Raw genomic sequence first — 19,246 nt, 5'->3', positions numbered from 1 at the left:
ATATAGTAGTTTTTTTGTACAATATACAAAATAGTTTAAAGATATCTGGCACCACAGAAACAATAACCAGTGCAGCACAAATTCACCCAAGTGTTCTGCCACAAAAACACTTATACGTACATGGAAATCTTGAGGATAAATAAGGTTATCGCGCACAAATGGTAAATTTAGTTCACAACGATAATAGTAGGCAGAATGGAACCTATTAATAAGAACATAAAATGACATAGCGCAGACTGTATACAGTGGTTTCCGTGCATGATATGATAAAAATGATATGCACCTGAGGAAGACCATTTGCGGTCAACACGCGTTGTGCTGATTGATCCACCTCGGAATTGGTTGTGTTTATATAATTTGTAATAAAGTATATTATCAATTACTTTACTGGTTCCTGAACTTCAATATAGAAGAAAAATATCGATGGGACCAGACACACCACATCATGAGTGAGAGTGTTGAAAATACCTACCGAGTTCAGAGACGACTTTTACGCTTTAATGCAAAAGTATAGAGTGTCCTCTATACTTTTTGCACAGATACCACTGTATACAGTTCGCGCTGTCATTTTATGTTCTTATTAATAGGTTCCATTCTGCCTACTATTATCGTTGTGAACTACAGTTACCATTTGTGCACTACCACCTTATTTATCCTCAAGATTTTCATAGTAGGTTTTTTGCCTGGCTTGGGTAAGGTAGCTATGTGCACAAGGAGCATTTCAGATGGGAGGGATTCTTTTTTAAAGCCATCATAAAATAATGTTAGGCAGGGGACCAGCTGATCTCGGAAGGTTTTATAATGTATAGCTGACAGTTCATCTGTGCCTGTATGTGTCAAATGAGTTTAGGATTTGTAATAGGTGCAATTAGTTCTGATGCGGCTGAAACACGGTAGTTTAATGAAGCTTAGAAAGGAGTCAGTGTGGTTTTGAGGAAACATTAGTGAACTCATACTTTTTCAGGTTCTATAATGAACTCCTGTACTCTATGATCAGGGTTTATGATCTTCTGTCCTTGCAAAGAGTGGATAAATGCTATCTTTGTGGCCTCTTTTCTTCAATTCTATTACCCTGTTCAAAGTATCTATGTTTGAGTCTACTTAGCAAAAAATTAGATTTGTTTATCTCCAACTCCATGAGTTTGTTGTTAATATTTTTGATATCCTGTAAGCATTGTTTAGAATGAGACTACTTTTTTTTTTTTTTTTTTTTTATAAAGATGCTTCTGTGAGGCTTTTCATAAGATCTAGATCTAGGTTTTAAGTCTATTAACTTTGGCTTGGCTCGCATGTTTGATTAACACACATCTGATAAAGGCTTTATGTGTGTCTATGTTGAGTCTATGTTGGCATATTCTACCCAGTTAATCAATTTAATTCATTGTTGACCTTTTCAAGGATCAGTGGATCCATTAGAAGTTGTTCGTTTAGATGGCAGGAAGACTTGCCCTTAGAAGGATATTGTTCTCCTAAAATTAAGGTGATTGGGGCATGGTCATACCGTGTGATCATGCCATTTTTACGGTCTACCACTCTAGTGATAAGAGATCTGTGGAGTAGAAAACAGTCTACTGTGTGCCATGGGATCAAATGTATAATCTCTCTCCAAGGAGCGGGTGATCCGCCATAGGTCAATATATCCCTGTGCAAGGATGATTTGTTTTAATCTTTTTGAGACAGACTATGTTGTGTCATTGATTCTTTAACCTCAGATGGGGATGAAGTGTCCAGTTGGTCATCTAGAATAAAGATTGTGTCACCCCACTATCACCTCATCAAACTTCCATTTGTCAATTTAAAAAAAAAAAAAATAATGATACAGTCCAGAAAAATGGGTTGGTCATTATTTTTACCAGTGTATATGATGCATTATTAATATGACATTTCAGGATAAGCAATCTTTCATGTTTGTCTGCGTGTTTAGCCACTAAGGAAAAGCCTGTATCTTTGCTTTCAAGTATCGAGACCCCTCTTTTCTTTACCAAGAAGCAAGAGTGAAAGTCTGTCGAAAAGGAAGGAGAATTAAATATACCCTATTTTTCGCTCCATAAGACGCACTTTTTTCCCCTCAAAAGTGAGGGGAAATGTCTGTGCGTCTTATGGAGCGAATGTGAAGGTTTACTTACCTGTCTTGTAGCGTGGGCCGGCCTAACAGCGCGCACCGCGGTACAGGAACGTCAATTTCAGGTTCTGGTTTCCAGCGGGACTGAAAGGAAGTGCGCACTCAGTGTGCACACTTACTTTCAGTCCCGCTGGAAACCGGAACCTGAAATTGACGTTCCTGTACCGCGGTGCACGCTGTTAGGCCGGCCCACGCTACAAGACAGGTAAGTAATTATGGGACAAGGGGAGGGGGAGGAGAAGACTATGGGAGGGGGAGGAGAAGACTATGGGAGGGGGAGGAGAAGACTATGGGAGGGGGAGGAGAAGACTATGGGAGGGGGAGGAAAAGACTATGGGAGGGGGAGGAAAAGACTATGGGAGGGGGAGGAAAAGACTATGGGAGGGGGAGGAAAAGACTATGGGAGGGGGAGGAGAAGACTATGGGAGGAGGAGGAGAAGACTATGGGAGGAGGAGGAGGAGAAGACTATGGGACAGGGGAGGAAAAAAAAATATTCTGAACAAACTGTCCCATAGTAAGAAACACTATGGGACAGTTTTTTTTCTGGGTTTCTTCCTCTAAAAACTAGGTGCGTCTTATGGTGTGGTGCGTCTTATGGAGCGAAAAATACGGTAGGTCGGCTTTTCCATGTAAAATGACTTTCTTGGAAGAACGCTATTTGGGCGTTAAAAGGTTAGCCTTAAAAGAAGCTAAACAACAAGCTGCGCGCGCATTCAGCCGGTCACATAGGAAAGCATTCATAATGCTTTCCTATGGACGCTGGCGTGCTCTCACTGTGAAAATCACAGTGAGAAGCACGCAAGCGCCTCTAGCGGCTGTCAATGAGACAGCCACTAGAGGACATAGGGGGAAGGCTTAACTAATTGATAAACATAGCAGTTTCTCTGAAACTGCTATGTTTATAAAAAAATTAGTTAACCCTAGCTGGACCTGACACCCATACCACTTCATTAAGCTGAAGTGGTCTGGGTGCCTAGAGTGGTCCTTTAAGGGGTTAAATCTGGATTGATCTACTTGGAGATGCCACACAATCTGATATTTGTGCGGGCTCTGTCCTCGATGTCCATAACTTTGGTATCGAATTGCTGTACCTTCGAGGTAAATTCCTTGTAGACGTCTGTTAGAGTATTATGGACTTCAATAATTTCCTTGGTCTTGTCAAGCAGTGCACTCCCAAACGACCTGAAGGTCTCGCTTGATGTCGCTGGCTAACTTCTGGAAGTCAGACCTTAGTGTAGTTTTGAGCTCTTTCAGCATTTTTAGTATATTCAATCACACAAAAATAAATTCAGCGCGGAAGCAAAGTGATAATAGTACAAAAGCAGATGGAACACCAATACTGAGCTGGAACACCAATACTCTTTTCCGATCAGAAAATTGTATAAAACCAGGGGGGTAGGTGCAGCGCTTCAGTAATCCTTGACAAGGTATAAATTATTTATTTCTGCTTACACTCCTTTTTTACGATGTACGCTATTGTGGTCCTGTTTGTTTAGCTCCACATATACACGGAGGGAAGAATTTTTTTTTTGAAATTCTTTATTTTTGCTGTGTGAAGAGATGAACAATATGCTTGCAGCACCACGACAGCGCTAACAAGCAGTGCATTATCGTACAGAAATATACAGCGTCATGGTATGATATAGTCACACACATTTTTTTTTTTTTGAACAAGAGAGAACATGCTGATATATGGTTCACTTGTAACTTATAGAGAGGGCTCATTAGGTAATTACTGCATACATTTTTAAGTTAGCTTGTGTAGTCACAGGCTTCTTCAACGTGTCTTATGTAATAATACAACAGGCTTATCGGAACATGTCAGGAGTATATGAGGCGGTATCCTATACTATAAACTGTGGATGGTTATATCAAAATAAATAGAAGAAATAAACATGAGAATTAAACATGAGAATTGCCAGGCAGGTATGTCATCGTTATGTTAATAGGTGACAAGCTATTTGGGAGCATGGCTGATGCGTGCAGTAAGGCACTATGCAAATGTGAGATGAATATTGTGAGATTGCTAAACAATTAACAAGGATAAACAGTGGATATTTCGTGAAAGTTCTATGTAGTCGGAAAGTCTCTGTTCAGTGTAGTTAAGACAGTGTCTATTGTTTTAGAGGCTTTGGGCTTGTACCTCTGTGTGTCCCAGTCAGTGAGTTCTCTGTCAGCCGATACCCAGCGCTTTAAAGGGTGTTGGAAGTGTTGGAGAGTCCTGCTGAGGCAAAGCAAGGTGATAATATTAACTAATAAAAATAATGTGAAGTACAGGAAAGAATGTCGATATGACTTGTCAGTCAGCTGATATGTGTGCCACTGAAAACGAAGCCGGGGTGATTGATGCAGGCAGGGGGTAACGTAACTCCGTGATGCCAGGCAGCAAGGTTGTCCTTCAGCCTACACCTCGCAGCGGTTCTGGCGGCTTTGAAGGATAGTCCTTCCTTGAGGCAGACAGAGTGCCATAATCTTCCACCTCGGGACCCGACCGGAGACACAGGTACTCCTGACAGGTAGCTCGGTGTGGGGGTAGGTGCCGAGTTTCTTCTGCTGCTCGTGGAGCTCGGGCTATGGCTAGAGCCATCACGCTGCATCTGTGGGTCCCTCTGCTGTATGCGGTAGGACTCGGGGCCTCCCCTTGGGTGCGGTGAGTGATCGGGAGTGGGTGGGGGCGGTTGGTACCTTGGTGCCCTCGTGGGGTCGTCCCTGTGGCTGCGGGTGTCTGGAGCGGGCCCTTGCTTGATTTCTGCAGTGGGATTGCTCTGTACGGGTGAGGTACACGCTTTCCTCTCCGGCGCCATTTTTTCTTTGTTGTGCGTTTCGCTGGCTCAGCTCCCCGCCGTGGAGGGTCAGGGGGTGACTGTCGAGGTGGATGGTTTGAGCTGGGTGGACGAGTATCGTTTAGTTGCAGTACTTGTTCGAGTTTCAACCAGAAGTCCATGAAGATGCGGTCCAGATTGGACTCAGAGACGGGCCTGGTCCCCTGATTGCCTGGGGAACTCTTGTTCTCCGCCATCGTGGGTGGGCCCTTCGTCTCTCTGGTCGTTCTCACCGGCATAAGCGCTGTGTCGGGGGGGACCCCCTGGGGTGGACCGGGATCACCCCCACCGGTCCAAGGGGGGGTTGCGGGGTGCCCGTTCGTAGCTTGTAGTCTCCGGATGGCTCCAGGTTGGGAGGTCGGCCGCCTCTCCCGCCCGGCACATACCAGGCCGCATGCCCTCGCGGGTATATTCTGTTGCCCAACGTCCTCTCACGGGCCGCTTTACCGGTTCACCGTGGGAACTTGGAGGTGGTAAGTCGCTTGGGGTCTCGTGTGGTGAGTTAAAGAGTGCCTTTGTAGCCATTTTTCCGATTTTCACAGGGAGCTCTAGTCAGGCACGTCTTCCCTCCATGGCAGTCAGGCCCCGCCCCCCGGAGGGAAGAATTTGCATTTACACCTGTATCCTTGAGTGGGGATCATACCACTTCAAGCGCTATCAGAGGAGCCAGGCTTTACGGCTCCATTACACTTGAGTGCACATTTTATAGTTTTTACCTACCCTTGCGTTATAGCTCTACATACTTCACCATATACAATTTTTGTTTGTTTTTTATGAGGATACCCCCTACCACACCTATTACTTGAAGAATTGCCTCTGCACTTGATCCATAGGCGGGGATTATTCCGCCCAGGCGCATACACTGGAGCTGTACTGAAGATCCAGGAAAGTGTGAGTGCACATCTTTTATTTTACTTATCGCCACTACAGTTTTAAATACTACACTATTATTCCTTCTATGGTTCTCTTCACATATACCTTGTCAAGGATTACTGAAGCGCTGCACCTACCCCCTGGTTTTATCCAATTTTTTGTATATTATCTTCTGCTGCTGGATCGCAGTGCTAGGATATTGACGTCATGTCACTGTGTCCTAGAAGCCAGAAGCTAGAAGCCGGGGAGAGTGCTGTCCCATTGCAATCTTGTGGGAGCCTCGATGGAGACAGGGACGAAATTTGTATTGTTGGATGTTTATGCTTAATTTTTCAAGTTAATTTGCTTGTCATCTTGAAGGCACTGACAGTTTCTGTAGACTGATCCATTTGAATGGCCGTTTTGTGTGGAATCGCGCTAATAATGGGTGCCGAAGTCGAAACTCACTTAACGTGTGTCTTGCGCCATTCAAATCATAGCTACTAATTATTGCTCTAGTTATAAGCAAATATGTGCAGGAACACATGGCCAGGGAACATCCTTACACCAGAAACTATGAAAGGAGCATATCTTGCTTATGACATTTAGAGTGTCCCTTTAACATTTTTATATACAGTGGTGTTTCAGCAATTAGTGGGAATTTACTTTATTTTTTTTACATTCTGCAGATCAAGAAACAGATTTGATTTCTCAGGAATATCCAATAAGAATGCCAAGAAGCAAATTACCAATTTTTGTGAAGTATTTGTGTTTTATGCAGGATTTTGTCATGTATACGAAACATACCTTAAGTTCAGACTCTGTGGGCCTGCCATCAATTTTGGCGAATCCATCATATAGAGTCTTGTATAAAATGTTTTTTCGCGTGCTAGAATCGTCTGTAGGCATATATTCCAGTACTTGGCTTCGATGCTGCTTGTAGAGGTATAGAATTATTCGGACGGATTTATCCCGCACTTCTGATGTTGTATAATCCAGGGCACCTATTGCAAACTAACATTAAGGCGTGTTAGACATTAATATGATCTCAGACTTATTGCGGAGAGCTGCTTGCAAATATGGCATATCAAATGCAAAGGGATAGTTTGCTGGTTTGCGGTCAGAGCCAGCAGTAAGTAGATGTAGCTACACACTACTCTTGCTACCCAGAGGTGATGGGCTTTATCTGAAGCACCACAACCAACTGTAACCTCCTGCAGATACCCATGAACTTCTCAGGTATGAACTTTATGGACAGACTAAGTGCTTTGTAAAATGCTCATTATTAAGGAGTGTTTCAGGCCTATATTTATAGTTTGAATAACTATCTGGTGACAGTCAGCGTGAGGTGTGATTAAAGAACTTTTTCAGGAGCTCAAAAGAGGCTCAATTAAACATATCTACCAGGGAAGAAACACAGCTCTATAAAACAAAGGAATTGTGGTGAAACTGACAATATACTACAACATTTAGTTATTAAAAAAAATATGATTAATATAAATCGATGTTAAAGGGACACTATAGTCACCCAGACCACTTCAGCTCAATGAAGTGGTCTGAGTGCCAGGTCCCTCAGGTTTTAACCCTTCAGATGCAAACATAGTAGTTTCAGAGAAACTGCTATGTTTGTATTTGGGGTTAATCCAGCCTCTAGTGGCTGTCTTCCTGACAGCCACTAGAGGCACATCTGCAACGCTGGAAGTGCATTTCGCCTCCATCGCGCAGATTGTCCATAGGAATGCATTGAGGTAAGTGGCTGAAGGGGTTTTAATCCCTTCAGCGCCACGGGAGGGGGACCCTGAGGGTTGGGGCACCCTCAGGGCACTATAGTGTCAGGAAAACCGCTTTGTTTTCCTGACACTATAGTGATCCTTTAATTACTGATGGACTAATATACTCAGATGCATGTTTTTCATAAATATATACAGCTTGTGCTTAGCTCAAAGGGGAAAAAGTCAAAAACACCCCAACATTTTATAGGTAATGAAAATATTTATTTATAATAGCTGTCCTGTAAGCTGGAAAATATATTTTTATTGAATATTTAAATCCACTGCAAAATTATCCCATGCTGTGTCAAAATTAAATATAAATATAAAATGTCTTACTTTCATGACGTTGTCAATTGTAAATCCGGTGTTCTCTAGTCCTAGTTCTGTGACCAGGGTCTCCACTAATTCAATCTGACTGAGTGCCAAGCGGGAAGGTGCTGTTGGCTTCAATGGCTGAATCAAATTAACTGGAATAATTTGCAGAGGCTTAACTTCTTTGAAAAGGGCCATTTCCTATAGAAAGTGCATTTGTAAATGTTAGAAAAGGTAAGTATATATCTTCTAGACAGGTCAGACCTTAAAGCAATCAACCTGATAGCATACTGCCAATAACCACTCCTTAAAGCGAACTTACCTTTCCCCAATAGATTCCTCTTCTCTCCATCTGTCATGATCTGTCTTCATTTATTCCTGTCTGCTCTAGTTTTCTTTAAAGCATAAGACAAAGTAATGACTATTTTTCTTATGGAGGTTTCCTACGCCTGACCAGCTGAGGAGCAAAGTGATCTTTATTTCCAGTGATCAGAGGAATTTCCCCACAATTGTCACCCTTCCTCTGTGTTCCCGCGAAGCCGCCTTTCACTTTTCCCGAATGTCGTGTCACTTAGACAGAACACTGGCGAAACCACCGAATTGCGTCCTAACAGTCCTAACAGTTTCTCCATTCGTGCTAAGACGCAATTCAGGACTTTCATTCATTTGAATGAAATTCTGATACGAACAAACGCCGATCCTATTGCCCTCCTCTTTACTTAATATCTTTACTTAGTATTAGTAAATTTGTCTAAAAGACCAATTTAGGTCTGTCAGCCTTTTGGTAGAAAGCTCCCTGATACCATGGGAATTTGGGAGTTATCTACTAAGCGGCTGAAAGATGCAGCCACTGCACGAATAGGATCGGAGTTTCAGTCATTCGAATGAAATTATGATACGAACCAAGTCCCGAATTGCGTCCTAACATGAATGGAGAAACTGTTCTCATTCTGTTAGGACATAATTCGGTAGTTTTGCCGGCGTTCTGTCTAAAATGACAGGCCGTTCGGGAAAAGTGAGAATTGTGGGAAAATTGCTCTGATCACTGGAAATGAAGCACACGTTGCATCTCAGCTGGTCAGGCGTAGGAAACCTCCATAAGACAAATAGTCCCTTCTTTGTCTTATGATTTTAAAGAAAACTAGAGCAGATAGGAAGAAACAAAATACAGATCCTGACAGAGGGAGAGAAGAGGAATCGATTGGGGAAAGGTACGTTCGGCATGACAGTGCCGCTTTAAATTTGAACTCAAAGCCATTTCCAGATTTGCTTACTTCACCTGTTTATCAACACATTCTAGAACTAAGAAAGATCAAAGGCAAAAGGGAAAGTATTTAGGTTTTATTAAAGGACCACTTTAGGCACCCAGACCACTTAATGAAGTGGTCTGGGTCCTAGGTCCACCTAGGATTAACCCTTTCTGCTGTAAACATAGCAGTTTCAGAGAAACTGCTATGTTTACGTTAGGCTTTATCCAGCCTATAGTGGCTGTCTCATTGACAGCCGCTAGAGGCGCTTCCGCGCTTCTCATTGACAATGCTTCCCAATGTACTGACTGAATGCGCGCACGGCTCTTGCCGCGCATGCGCATTCAGCTGATGACGGGAAAGGAGGAGGAGAGTCCCCAGCGCCAAGGGAGCCCGGCGCTGGAGAAAGGTGAGTGTTTAACCCCTTCCTCTCCATCCAGCCCGGTGGGAGTGGGACCCTGAGGGTGGAGGCACCCTCAGGGCACTATAGTGCCAGGAAAACTAGTATGTTTTTGTGGCACTATAGTGGGCCTTTAATGTGTTACTCTAGTATCTATGCCCAGAGTCAATAGTCAAATTCAAACTCAAGATATGCAGATGATGCATAGAACAATACTGGCTTTTGATACAGACAGCGAGACATAAAACATTAGTTTAACATATCGAGTGTTCTCCAAGACATGGAACTTCACATATTAGCAAAGAAACGTTAATGCCATTTGACCAACTATTGCCCCAAATATCCTGAATAGATTTGTTTGTACATTTTTCTGTGGGTGCCTTGATCACAGCAATCACTTGCGTGATGTGGCATTGCAAAAGTCATACAAACAGGACGAGGTATCCTGAAAAATTGCCTGATGACACAATGCACGCATATGACTTCATGTATTCCAAAGCCAAGCACAATTTATCTAGAATACATTTGGCTCTGCTGCTGTTCCGGGCACACCTATGTTGACTGATAATGTAATGAGATTAGATGGATTTGTCCGCTTGACATGTTTTTATTTTCTTCTTCTAATCTTTTTTTTTTCCCCATTATAAATTAAGACTTATTACAGAGTACATCTGCATAAGAAATAAAATAATAAAAATGGTTTTACATATATACATACATTAAATATGCAATATCATATAGTACTCTTCTGTCCAACAACTGTTCCATATTCCTATGGTTTATGGGGCTGTGTGTCTCTTTATTGTACAATTTTTGAGGTTTGGAATAGTGTTAAATGTGTGACTGTTTGTGGGTACTCTTTATACTTTGGTTGATGGTTTTAAATGTAATGTGGGTGACACTCACATGGGTGCTGTATGTCAGTGTGCAAGCAGCACGAGATATTGGTTTCATGTTTGCTTTTAATTATGCCATTTTTGCTTTAATGATGGAGGCGGTGTGTATTGACATTTGGTGTTTTAAGTGCGATGTACAGGGGTCATTTGATAAATCAGGAAGAGGTACAGTTTTTATTTTTTTATTTTAACGGAATCTGAATCCTAAAATGTTGTCCAATATCTGCATTTATTTTCTTTTATTAAAACAAGATGTTCTCTGAAGATGGGTAAGAAAAATACAAAATTAAAAATATACTCTTGTATTTGACTACATATATGTTAATGATTTCAGTAAGGATTTTTTTCATGTCTGGCACTGGAAAGCTATGGTATGTCATGTCTAACAAACACAAAAGTGCATCTGTAATGGCTTTCACGATTTCCTTTAAAGTGTACGATTACGAATCCCTTGTGCAGAAGCCAAGAGTTACCCATGAAATAATCATGTACCACCAGGAATCAAATGAGAGAAAAAAAACAAAAAAAGAAAAAAAACACAACACAAACTGCAGCTTTCACAAGAAGCTTGTTAACTCTGTAGACACGTCTGTGTTGAAAGGAAACGTGTGCTTTTTATTTTTTTTTCTCCAAGTTGGATGCATGTAGCTGTAAATAACTGTGCAGGTCCCAAAAGACAGGGAGTTAATAGACAGCCACAAACTGTTACTGTTCCTTGGGGTAAACTGTGCTGGAATATCAGAGTCCGTTAAGGTTTGGGCAGCTGCTCTGAACATGTATTCGCCAGAGAACAAGGCACATATTGTTCATATGCAGGGCCTGAGACACTTTTTTTTTTTTAAATAAAAAGTCAAATTCACATCATGGAATTAATTTAAGATTAGCTGTGCGTGCTGTGTGGAAAATAAAGGTCTGTTCAGTGGAACTAATTTTTTTTGTTTTAATAAATGTTTTTATTTAATTTACTAACAGAATATGAGACGGTTTATTCACTAAGCAGCAGACTCGGGTAACAACAATTTAGGACAACATAGCCAGGAAGGTTAAAATAAAAAATAAAAAAAGTCCTCAAATGTTCATCTCATCTGACTACGATTGGAGTCCAGCTTTCCCCTCCCCTTCCATCACTTCTAAAAAGGACACGAACAGGGTTATTCACTAAAGTGAGAATTCAACGTGAATTTAAAATTTATGGTCAGAATAGCCAAAATGGAAACATTCTCTAAGCGAGCTTTACTTTCAGTTTGGCTACTCTAGCCCTAATTTTGAAATTAAAGGGACATTCGAGGCTGGAAGCAACTCCCATTTCTTCAAAGTATTTGGAAATGTAAAAAAAAAAAATGAATACGAATCAATTACAAAAATTAGAAAAAAATTTCACTGAACATGAAAGTGACTCAGACAAAGAGGAAAAAACCATTTTGAACAATGGCCAACAGAGGTTTACTTTGTACATAGTGCACACCTTGGTGGCATTTCCATTTATCACATATGATGTATGGAATGGATACCCAAGCTGATAGCAGTTGCATTATTGTGAATAAAGCTGTACCCTATCCACAAGATCTCATGCATGTAACCACATCTCAGGCTCCATCACAGAACCCGCCAAAGTTTGAACACTGAACAAGATGTACAAATAATTGCATTAATGAGGTCAAAAAAAAAAAAGAACGGTTTATAGCTGCAGCATTAGGGACAGGATACAGTACGCACAAAGACACAAAGTGAGACACACTTGTGTCATCTGGCTCAGAGAGGCTCCAATTTGTGGTGAATATTTCTGGTCCACAGGCAGTGTTGATGAAGACATGAAACTTGATCCTAAATTTAAAAAAAAAAAAAAAAACACAACCTCCAAGAGAGCCTTAGATAGGAAGTTCTCTCAAAAGACATCTCAAATTCCAGAAACAAAATTACCAGGAAAAAAAAACAAGATAATGAGAAAAGATGCTTTCAGGGGATCATCTAATAGCTACATAATGCACAAGCATTTTCAAAGGGGCACTGTCATTTTTTCCTTACAATCTGTTTTATCAGTGTTTCGCCCCTTATGGTGGCCCTGCTTTTCCTTTTCTTGAAAATATATTCTTTAACTTTCTACATAAGGAAACTTATCGATTTTTGGTAAGCAAGATCCATGCACAACTACATTTCACAAATAAATAAAAAATGCAATCCATAATTTAGGTAAGGAATTAGTGACAGTGCCGATTCAAAGGGACACTATGGTCTCCAGAACCTATACAGCTTAATAAAGTGGGTCTGGTTACTATAGCTTGACCATAAAGGCTTGATGATCTCTCCCACAGAGGTGAGGCCAGCCGCCGCGAGACCAGTGCGGTGATGGAGGAAAGGTAAGTAAATCTCTCCTTTTTATGCACTAGGAGGGGAGAAGGGTATCTAAACATTGAACAGTTAACTAAAGTGTTAGGAATACATGCTGGTATTCCTAATACTATGGGGTTCCTTTAAATAACTGCATTTCTGCTAGTTGCCACTGTAACATTATACAGGGTGGGCCGAAATTCAGAGTAGGATTTGACAGGTAAATAACTTATTTTTTCAATAGTTACTTTTTGTTGTTGTTAAAGGATCATATTATAACGGAGTCTTGAAGGAACAACAAGTAAAAATAATGGAATTTTATTATCAAAATGGCAGGTCCATTATTTTGACATAAAGAGGAAAATCGTCCTGAAATGTGCACAGAATGAGTTTTGAGCTGCCAATGTCATGTGTGTTAAGGGTGCAACAAGACCCCAGCACACAATTAACAAGAACTCTGGATAGGTTGTGTTTCAAGCAGATTGAAATCAGTGAAGTAGTCATGGCGGTTGGAGTAATCCTTTAAAATACCTAGAACTTATCACTTAAATTTGAAGTTTGTACTTGCTTCTGCTAATAGAGTTGTGGATAAATTTACACTGGAAATTTTAGAAAAAAAACAAAACAGAAGAATTTACGGTGAGTAAAAATGTCAGTTTTTTCTGACATATGGTGACAGTACGTATGGGATATAGCAAGATTCCCAATCGGGTGGGCCTCATGCCTAAACAGCTTGAAGTACCTACTTCCTAACGCAATTTTAGATGCAGAGAGTACATCTAGCTAAAAGCTGACCAACAAGCAGCCATGCTGATTTCTTTGGGTGAAGCAAGAGCTTTTCTCTGCCAACGAAGTGGCCAATACCTTTGTGGAATGCGCTGTGAAAGATGCGGTCGAATCAAAACTACTGACGCATAGGCCATTATGATTGATTAAATAACAAGAAATAGAATTACGAGAGGCTTCATTTCCCTTAAAACTTCCCTAGAAGTTGACAACAGGTGATCTGATCTTCTGAATTTGGCTGATATTGATAGGTACATCTGAAATGCCCTTTGAATATGCCATCTAGTTCCAACGGGGAGGTGGCATAATTATAGAAGGCTGAGCCAATTAAAGACTCTAAAAGATAGTTTTGGAAGAATTGAAGTGTTAGGATAAAAATACAACTTTCACCCTAATGGAATAGAAGAAATATAGAAGAAATTCCACTGAAGATGATATATCCTGAAGTTCGCTTACTCTCTTGGTAGAGGAATAGTCACTAAGAATGCTGGTTAAGCTTTAGCATATTAAAAGGAACCACCTCCAAAGTAAAAGGGGACCTGAAAGACTGAAGAAAGATCCAAGGAGGAAAACAGAACTTCCTGGGTGGCCTAGGAAGCCTATTGCTTTAAAGAAACTTCTAACCAGTAAATACGAAGACCAATACCTTCTCAGAAAGAACTTAGGTTACACAATTTGGTCTGAACGTGGAAATGCCCAACCTGCGGAAATCTCCAGCAGGAAGTGTAAGTTTGAACCACCCGGACAAAATGAACTAGAAGACAATGACGTTCCTTACAAAAATGTAGAAACTCTACCCAAATCTTCATGTAAAAGGTAGAGGCGGAACGACTACAAGATTATAGGAAACAAGTGGACTCATGAAGACTCAGGAGATGAAGGATCCACCAAGCAGTTGCCCTACCGTCAATTATTCAACACTTCCAGAAGCATACCCTGTCTTCCAAAAGTGTTTTCAAGATCGGAAGATCTCCAAACTTGAAAGTCATCTCCACCAAAGCAGACAACTGGCTCGTGTTTGGCCAGTACAGAAAGATTGGCAAAACCACTGCTCTATCCGTTGACGTCTTTGAAGAAGTCTTGGAAACAGTCTATAGGAGAAAAAATGTAAGCCTGGAGAAATACCCTTAGATAGATAGACCAACTATTCAACGTGGGGGCGGAGCCTAACTGCCGAGCCAGCCGGTCGCACTGTGGCCGAGCAACGGGGGGAAAAAGCCTAAAACATCGATTAATGAAGATTAAAATTGAGTAATCAAAGCCTGCAACACTTACGGCGACTGAGTGAGTCCTCGAGCACATTAACCCACCGGAGTTTGGCCGGCGCCTGGCGGTTCTGGACCACGGAAGGACGGAGGCCTACTACACGAGGGTGGGGAGGGAGACGGCCGATCCCTCTACCCCCGGGCTCCAATACCCTCGCAGGGTCCATCAGAGCACGTCCAACCCCCCCCCCCCCTGCCGGTGAGGGAAATCCCGGCACCTGTTAGCCGTGCTGCAGGGTCTGGAGGCATGTCTGCCCAGCTCCACAACGACACAGATACCGCTTGCAAAATGACGGCACAGAGAACCCCTGAAAAGGGCGAACAGCCACCCAACCACCAGCACAAACTAGAAGAGCTATTCGCAAATTTCTGGTTCAATCTAGAGGGCAGAGCTCACCCACCTGCCCCACAATCGACTGTCAGCCATATGCCCCACAGGTTGACCCAACATGGGAGAAAACCCCTGCAGGCCTGGACTGCAACCTGAGCCTCAAAATGGCGTCGCAATCTACCCCAACGCGGGAAACCAAACACCCACATGGGACCCAACCAGGGATATAAAGCACGACAGAAGGGCATGACCATGAGACCCCACCTGGCAACTCCGGAGCCCAGAGGACTGAAACACCTCGCTCCAATCCAGCTGCAGACACTGTGCAGATCTGCAGACCAGCTAGACCTGGACCAGAAGAAATGTAAGCCTCAAGATGCCACGCAGGACTATACCTTTCCTATGCAGGGAATAGGCTGACTACATCATGAAAACACCAAGCCTAAGGTCCTGGGAGATACACTGTCTATAACACGTATGGGACCTGAGTATATACCCCCAAGCACATGCTGAATAACTGTCCTTGTTCTATTACTGTTGGTTATATTATTTTATTAACATTATATCTACTGAGACAGCTGAAGCAAGTATAGGGTCTGCAGGGATGTAGGGAAACTCACTATTGACAAGCATTACAGCCTGATAATTCGCTAGACCACTGTTATACCTACCTTTAGAGGGGTAAAGGAGGGGAGTATCTGACAACTCCATTAGTATTATCTGTCTAACCCGGTTGGTTTTGATATTTGCCAGCGATAGCTGAACCGGTCCATGAATAAATGCATGATGTTAATGCTACCCTATATGTGCTTTAAACTCCTGACTTTCACACACTCATGCCCATATAGCATGACTTACAGCGATAAGCCCTCAGACTAACCTGCAGAGCATTAGCAATACCTTAATGACAACAACAGCACACACAATGGGAATAGCACACCGTACAATACTTTAAACGGGCCGAAAGCGACATAGTATGACAGCGAGGCACTAGCCTCATTGAATATATCACACTCGACTCACTATCATTCACTTCAGCTTGGTTATAATATGCTACCGTTAATCGACACCTCAAAATAAATAAATAAAAACTTGAGGCATTAACAATCTGGAAATCTAATTAACCAAATGTTTTGTTGTATTTACCCTACGATGTAACTCATACATGCATTTCCCTATCTTCGTTCTGTATCCCTCACGTATGCCTTACTAAAATAAAGAATTAAAAAAACAAAAACAAACTATTCAACGTGAACCGTCTGTCTTGTACAGAGAGGCAAACCTGAGAATCGTCATGTTCTCCCCCTTTGCCATAAGATCTATCAATGCACTACAAATCTCTCTGTAGACCATGATCAAATCTATAGACCATTACTCTTGACCCCAATTTCTTTGCTGAGGTTGTAGGCGATGACATTGTCGACACATCATGTGTGGAATGGAGAGAGGACCTCCCAGAGATCCTGACCCCAGTACACAGTTTTGGTACATAGCTGAAACAGACCTTGCCTCTGGCACCACCCTGTCTGCTGACGTGAGGGAAACAGTGTGGTGGTCTGACCGCATTGTAATGGGTCCCTCAATCAATGATGGACTGCCTTAAGAGCTCTGAAATTAGTCGACTATTTTTCTTAGGACCAAGAACGCTGGCACATTAGAGAATTTAGACGAGTGAACCAGCCTTTGTTAGATGCATTCAGTGGTGAAAATTACTCCTTGTATAGGCTGAAAGGACAGATTTTTCAGACAAAACTTGATGTTGTCCACCAGTTTAGCCGATCTTCTGCTTTTTTCGAAGAGATTATAGGAGACAGAAATCCAAGATTTCCACACTTTGACCCAGAGGAGAGAACTTTCCACTATAGCGGCCAAATACAGATTTTGCCCAGTTGACCGCAGGAATTGAAGATGTCAGACATCCCAGCAATCTCATTTCCTGTTCTTATGGAGGAATTTTCACTTTATTAGTAATTAGACCTTTCCTTTATAAGTGCAGTTGATGCAGAGGTAACGTTTTAAGATTAACACGAACCTCAAATAAACCTAAGTTTCCTGGAGAAGAAGAAAATACATTATAGTCTCCATATCCAAAAGTGTTGCTGTAGCGCTCTGCTAGCTACCTGAACATACTTAAATTAGCAATAAGTAGCCAAACTCCCAAGTAGGGAATGTCTCGTTCCCTAAAATATAGTGTTTTGAAGAGCAATTAAATCTCTTTAATCCACTTATGGCGTATTTTCAGAAAACTTCTTGAGGGGCCGCAATAGGGATATGAGTGAATTATGAACCTCAGGAGAGGAACCAATTTAATTTAAATCCATAACCGGTTTAAAGGAATGATCCGAGATTGATAACCAGGAGATTCCGGAGGAACCCAAAAAACTTTGTGGTTCACAGAACCATATCTCAAACTCCTTGAATCCAACAGGAACACAGTTACTGTAAATAGAGAATCAGATGTTCGGAAGATTATGGCTTGGGCAGATTTGAAAAGAGCAAAGGGTGCCCTCTTTAACTAGATCAAGAAACCAGTGATTGCAAGTAGGTTCACTTAAAAGCCAGGCAAGAGACATTCAGATTTATACTGGTTCCCAAACCCAACCTGTGAATTTTAAGTGAGTCCATTGGTACTCAAGTCATCTACCTCAAAGGAATGAAGTGCTGAGTTAACCCTGCAGGGGAAATGAACCTGCGAACCCCAAGGGTTGAACAAGGTCTAAACCCACTGAGCTATCCACACTTAGTACAGAAATGCAGGATTACGCCTCCAAGCTTCTTGGCATCCAAAACGCCTACCCATGTCAGACCTAGTTCTACTTATCTTGAGGCAGAGCTTTTTTCCTTTTTCGACATAGGTTATAAAAGATACCCCCTTTTCCTAATGGGAGTAAACAGGGGACCGAGAAGGACGCTGAACTGCCGTCCAAGCTTAAGCCACATAGATATAAGGGAAACAGCAGATCAACACATTATCTTGGCTTGTCAATTTTTTTTAGTCAAATCCATATAAAATATGTGACAATCACAATAAAACAGGAAAGTAATGAGCTGCTTATCAGGAGACTTAAATAGAGACTTAACCTCCATTAACGATTGTAAACAAAGTTATACGTTTTTGGACACCGCTGCACCTGCCAGCAAAGACCCATACCGAAACCCAGTAGTCTGGAGAGATTGTCTGCAAGAGGTCTCAGCCTTTTTGATGACAGGGTTTTTAAAGCATCTACTTCTGCAGATTTTTATGGATTCCCAGTCTACCTGGAGGTGTAACATTTACCTATTTGATGGTAAACATATTAAACGCCAGGCAAGAAAGTCTTGTTACACAGAGTGCTCCCATTTCTGCATATGAGAAAGACATAAGTTTTGAGGGACAGAAAACCCTTATTAAAGTTTAGCAGATTTATCCTGCTTCTAGACGGATTCATTCCTAATAAACCTTCTCAGTACATCAGGTGGGAACCAACTCCACACAGTATGATGAACCAGACATGTCTTAAGAAGAGGTATATAAACATTCGCCAGACAATAGAAGTAATCAAAGGACGCTTCTCTTCGGTCTCTGCGGAACATCTCAGGCAGAGCAGATACACTATTTGATTCTCTATAAGAATTCAAAGATAGGACTGATTGCACATTCTCTGCTTAATTTTACCCAAGAAATTGCAGTACCTTGGTCATATTTATAAACCCCAGAACCATACTAAGGGGAGTAGTACAGATACAATAAGCAAAAGCCTTGTATAGCAGAGGCATTCCACGTTGTACAAACAGTCTATTTTGCACATACAGTCCACTTTCTGCAAAACAATTCCATCCATAACTTGCAACTTTAAATCAGAACAGATTTTCAAAGCAAAGATCAGCTAATCTTACTTTGAAAACCTCTGAGCCGTTTTGGTGACACGGGGAACCCTTGTGACAAGCTTCCTGCTGCTAGAGGGAATCTGCACTCTGCAGTTTCCCGGAAGCTCCAGTTCACGCATGTGCAACAGCGCACCCAGAACTTCTGTGGAACGCAACACCACCCGCACGGCCTGCAACATAATGAAGGCGTCCCACGCCCTGCCCATACTCACCAAGCCTGAACATACTCGGCGCAAAGTTGAACA

At 41.9% G+C, this 19,246-nt stretch overlaps 1 protein-coding gene across 1 annotated transcript in view; it reads right to left on the bottom strand.

Annotated features, from left to right (window-relative positions):
• The window catches only part of CEP104 (centrosomal protein 104), a 113,218-nt gene that overhangs the window by 37,591 nt on the left and 56,381 nt on the right, over positions 1–19,246 (bottom strand). Inside the window, exons 13-14 of the mRNA XM_063436570.1 lie at positions 7,906–8,082; positions 6,605–6,811 (exon numbers count right to left, since the gene is read on the bottom strand). Of these exons, the coding sequence (XP_063292640.1) occupies positions 6,605–6,811; positions 7,906–8,082 (384 nt within the window). The remainder of the gene's footprint in view (positions 1–6,604; positions 6,812–7,905; positions 8,083–19,246) is intronic.

The sequence above is a fragment of the Pelobates fuscus genome, chromosome 11 (genome assembly GCF_036172605.1).
Source record: "Pelobates fuscus isolate aPelFus1 chromosome 11, aPelFus1.pri, whole genome shotgun sequence".
Taxonomy (NCBI): domain Eukaryota; kingdom Metazoa; phylum Chordata; class Amphibia; order Anura; family Pelobatidae; genus Pelobates; species Pelobates fuscus.
Note: the sequence above shows the minus strand (reverse complement) of the source record. Positions and strands in the feature narration are given on the sequence as shown.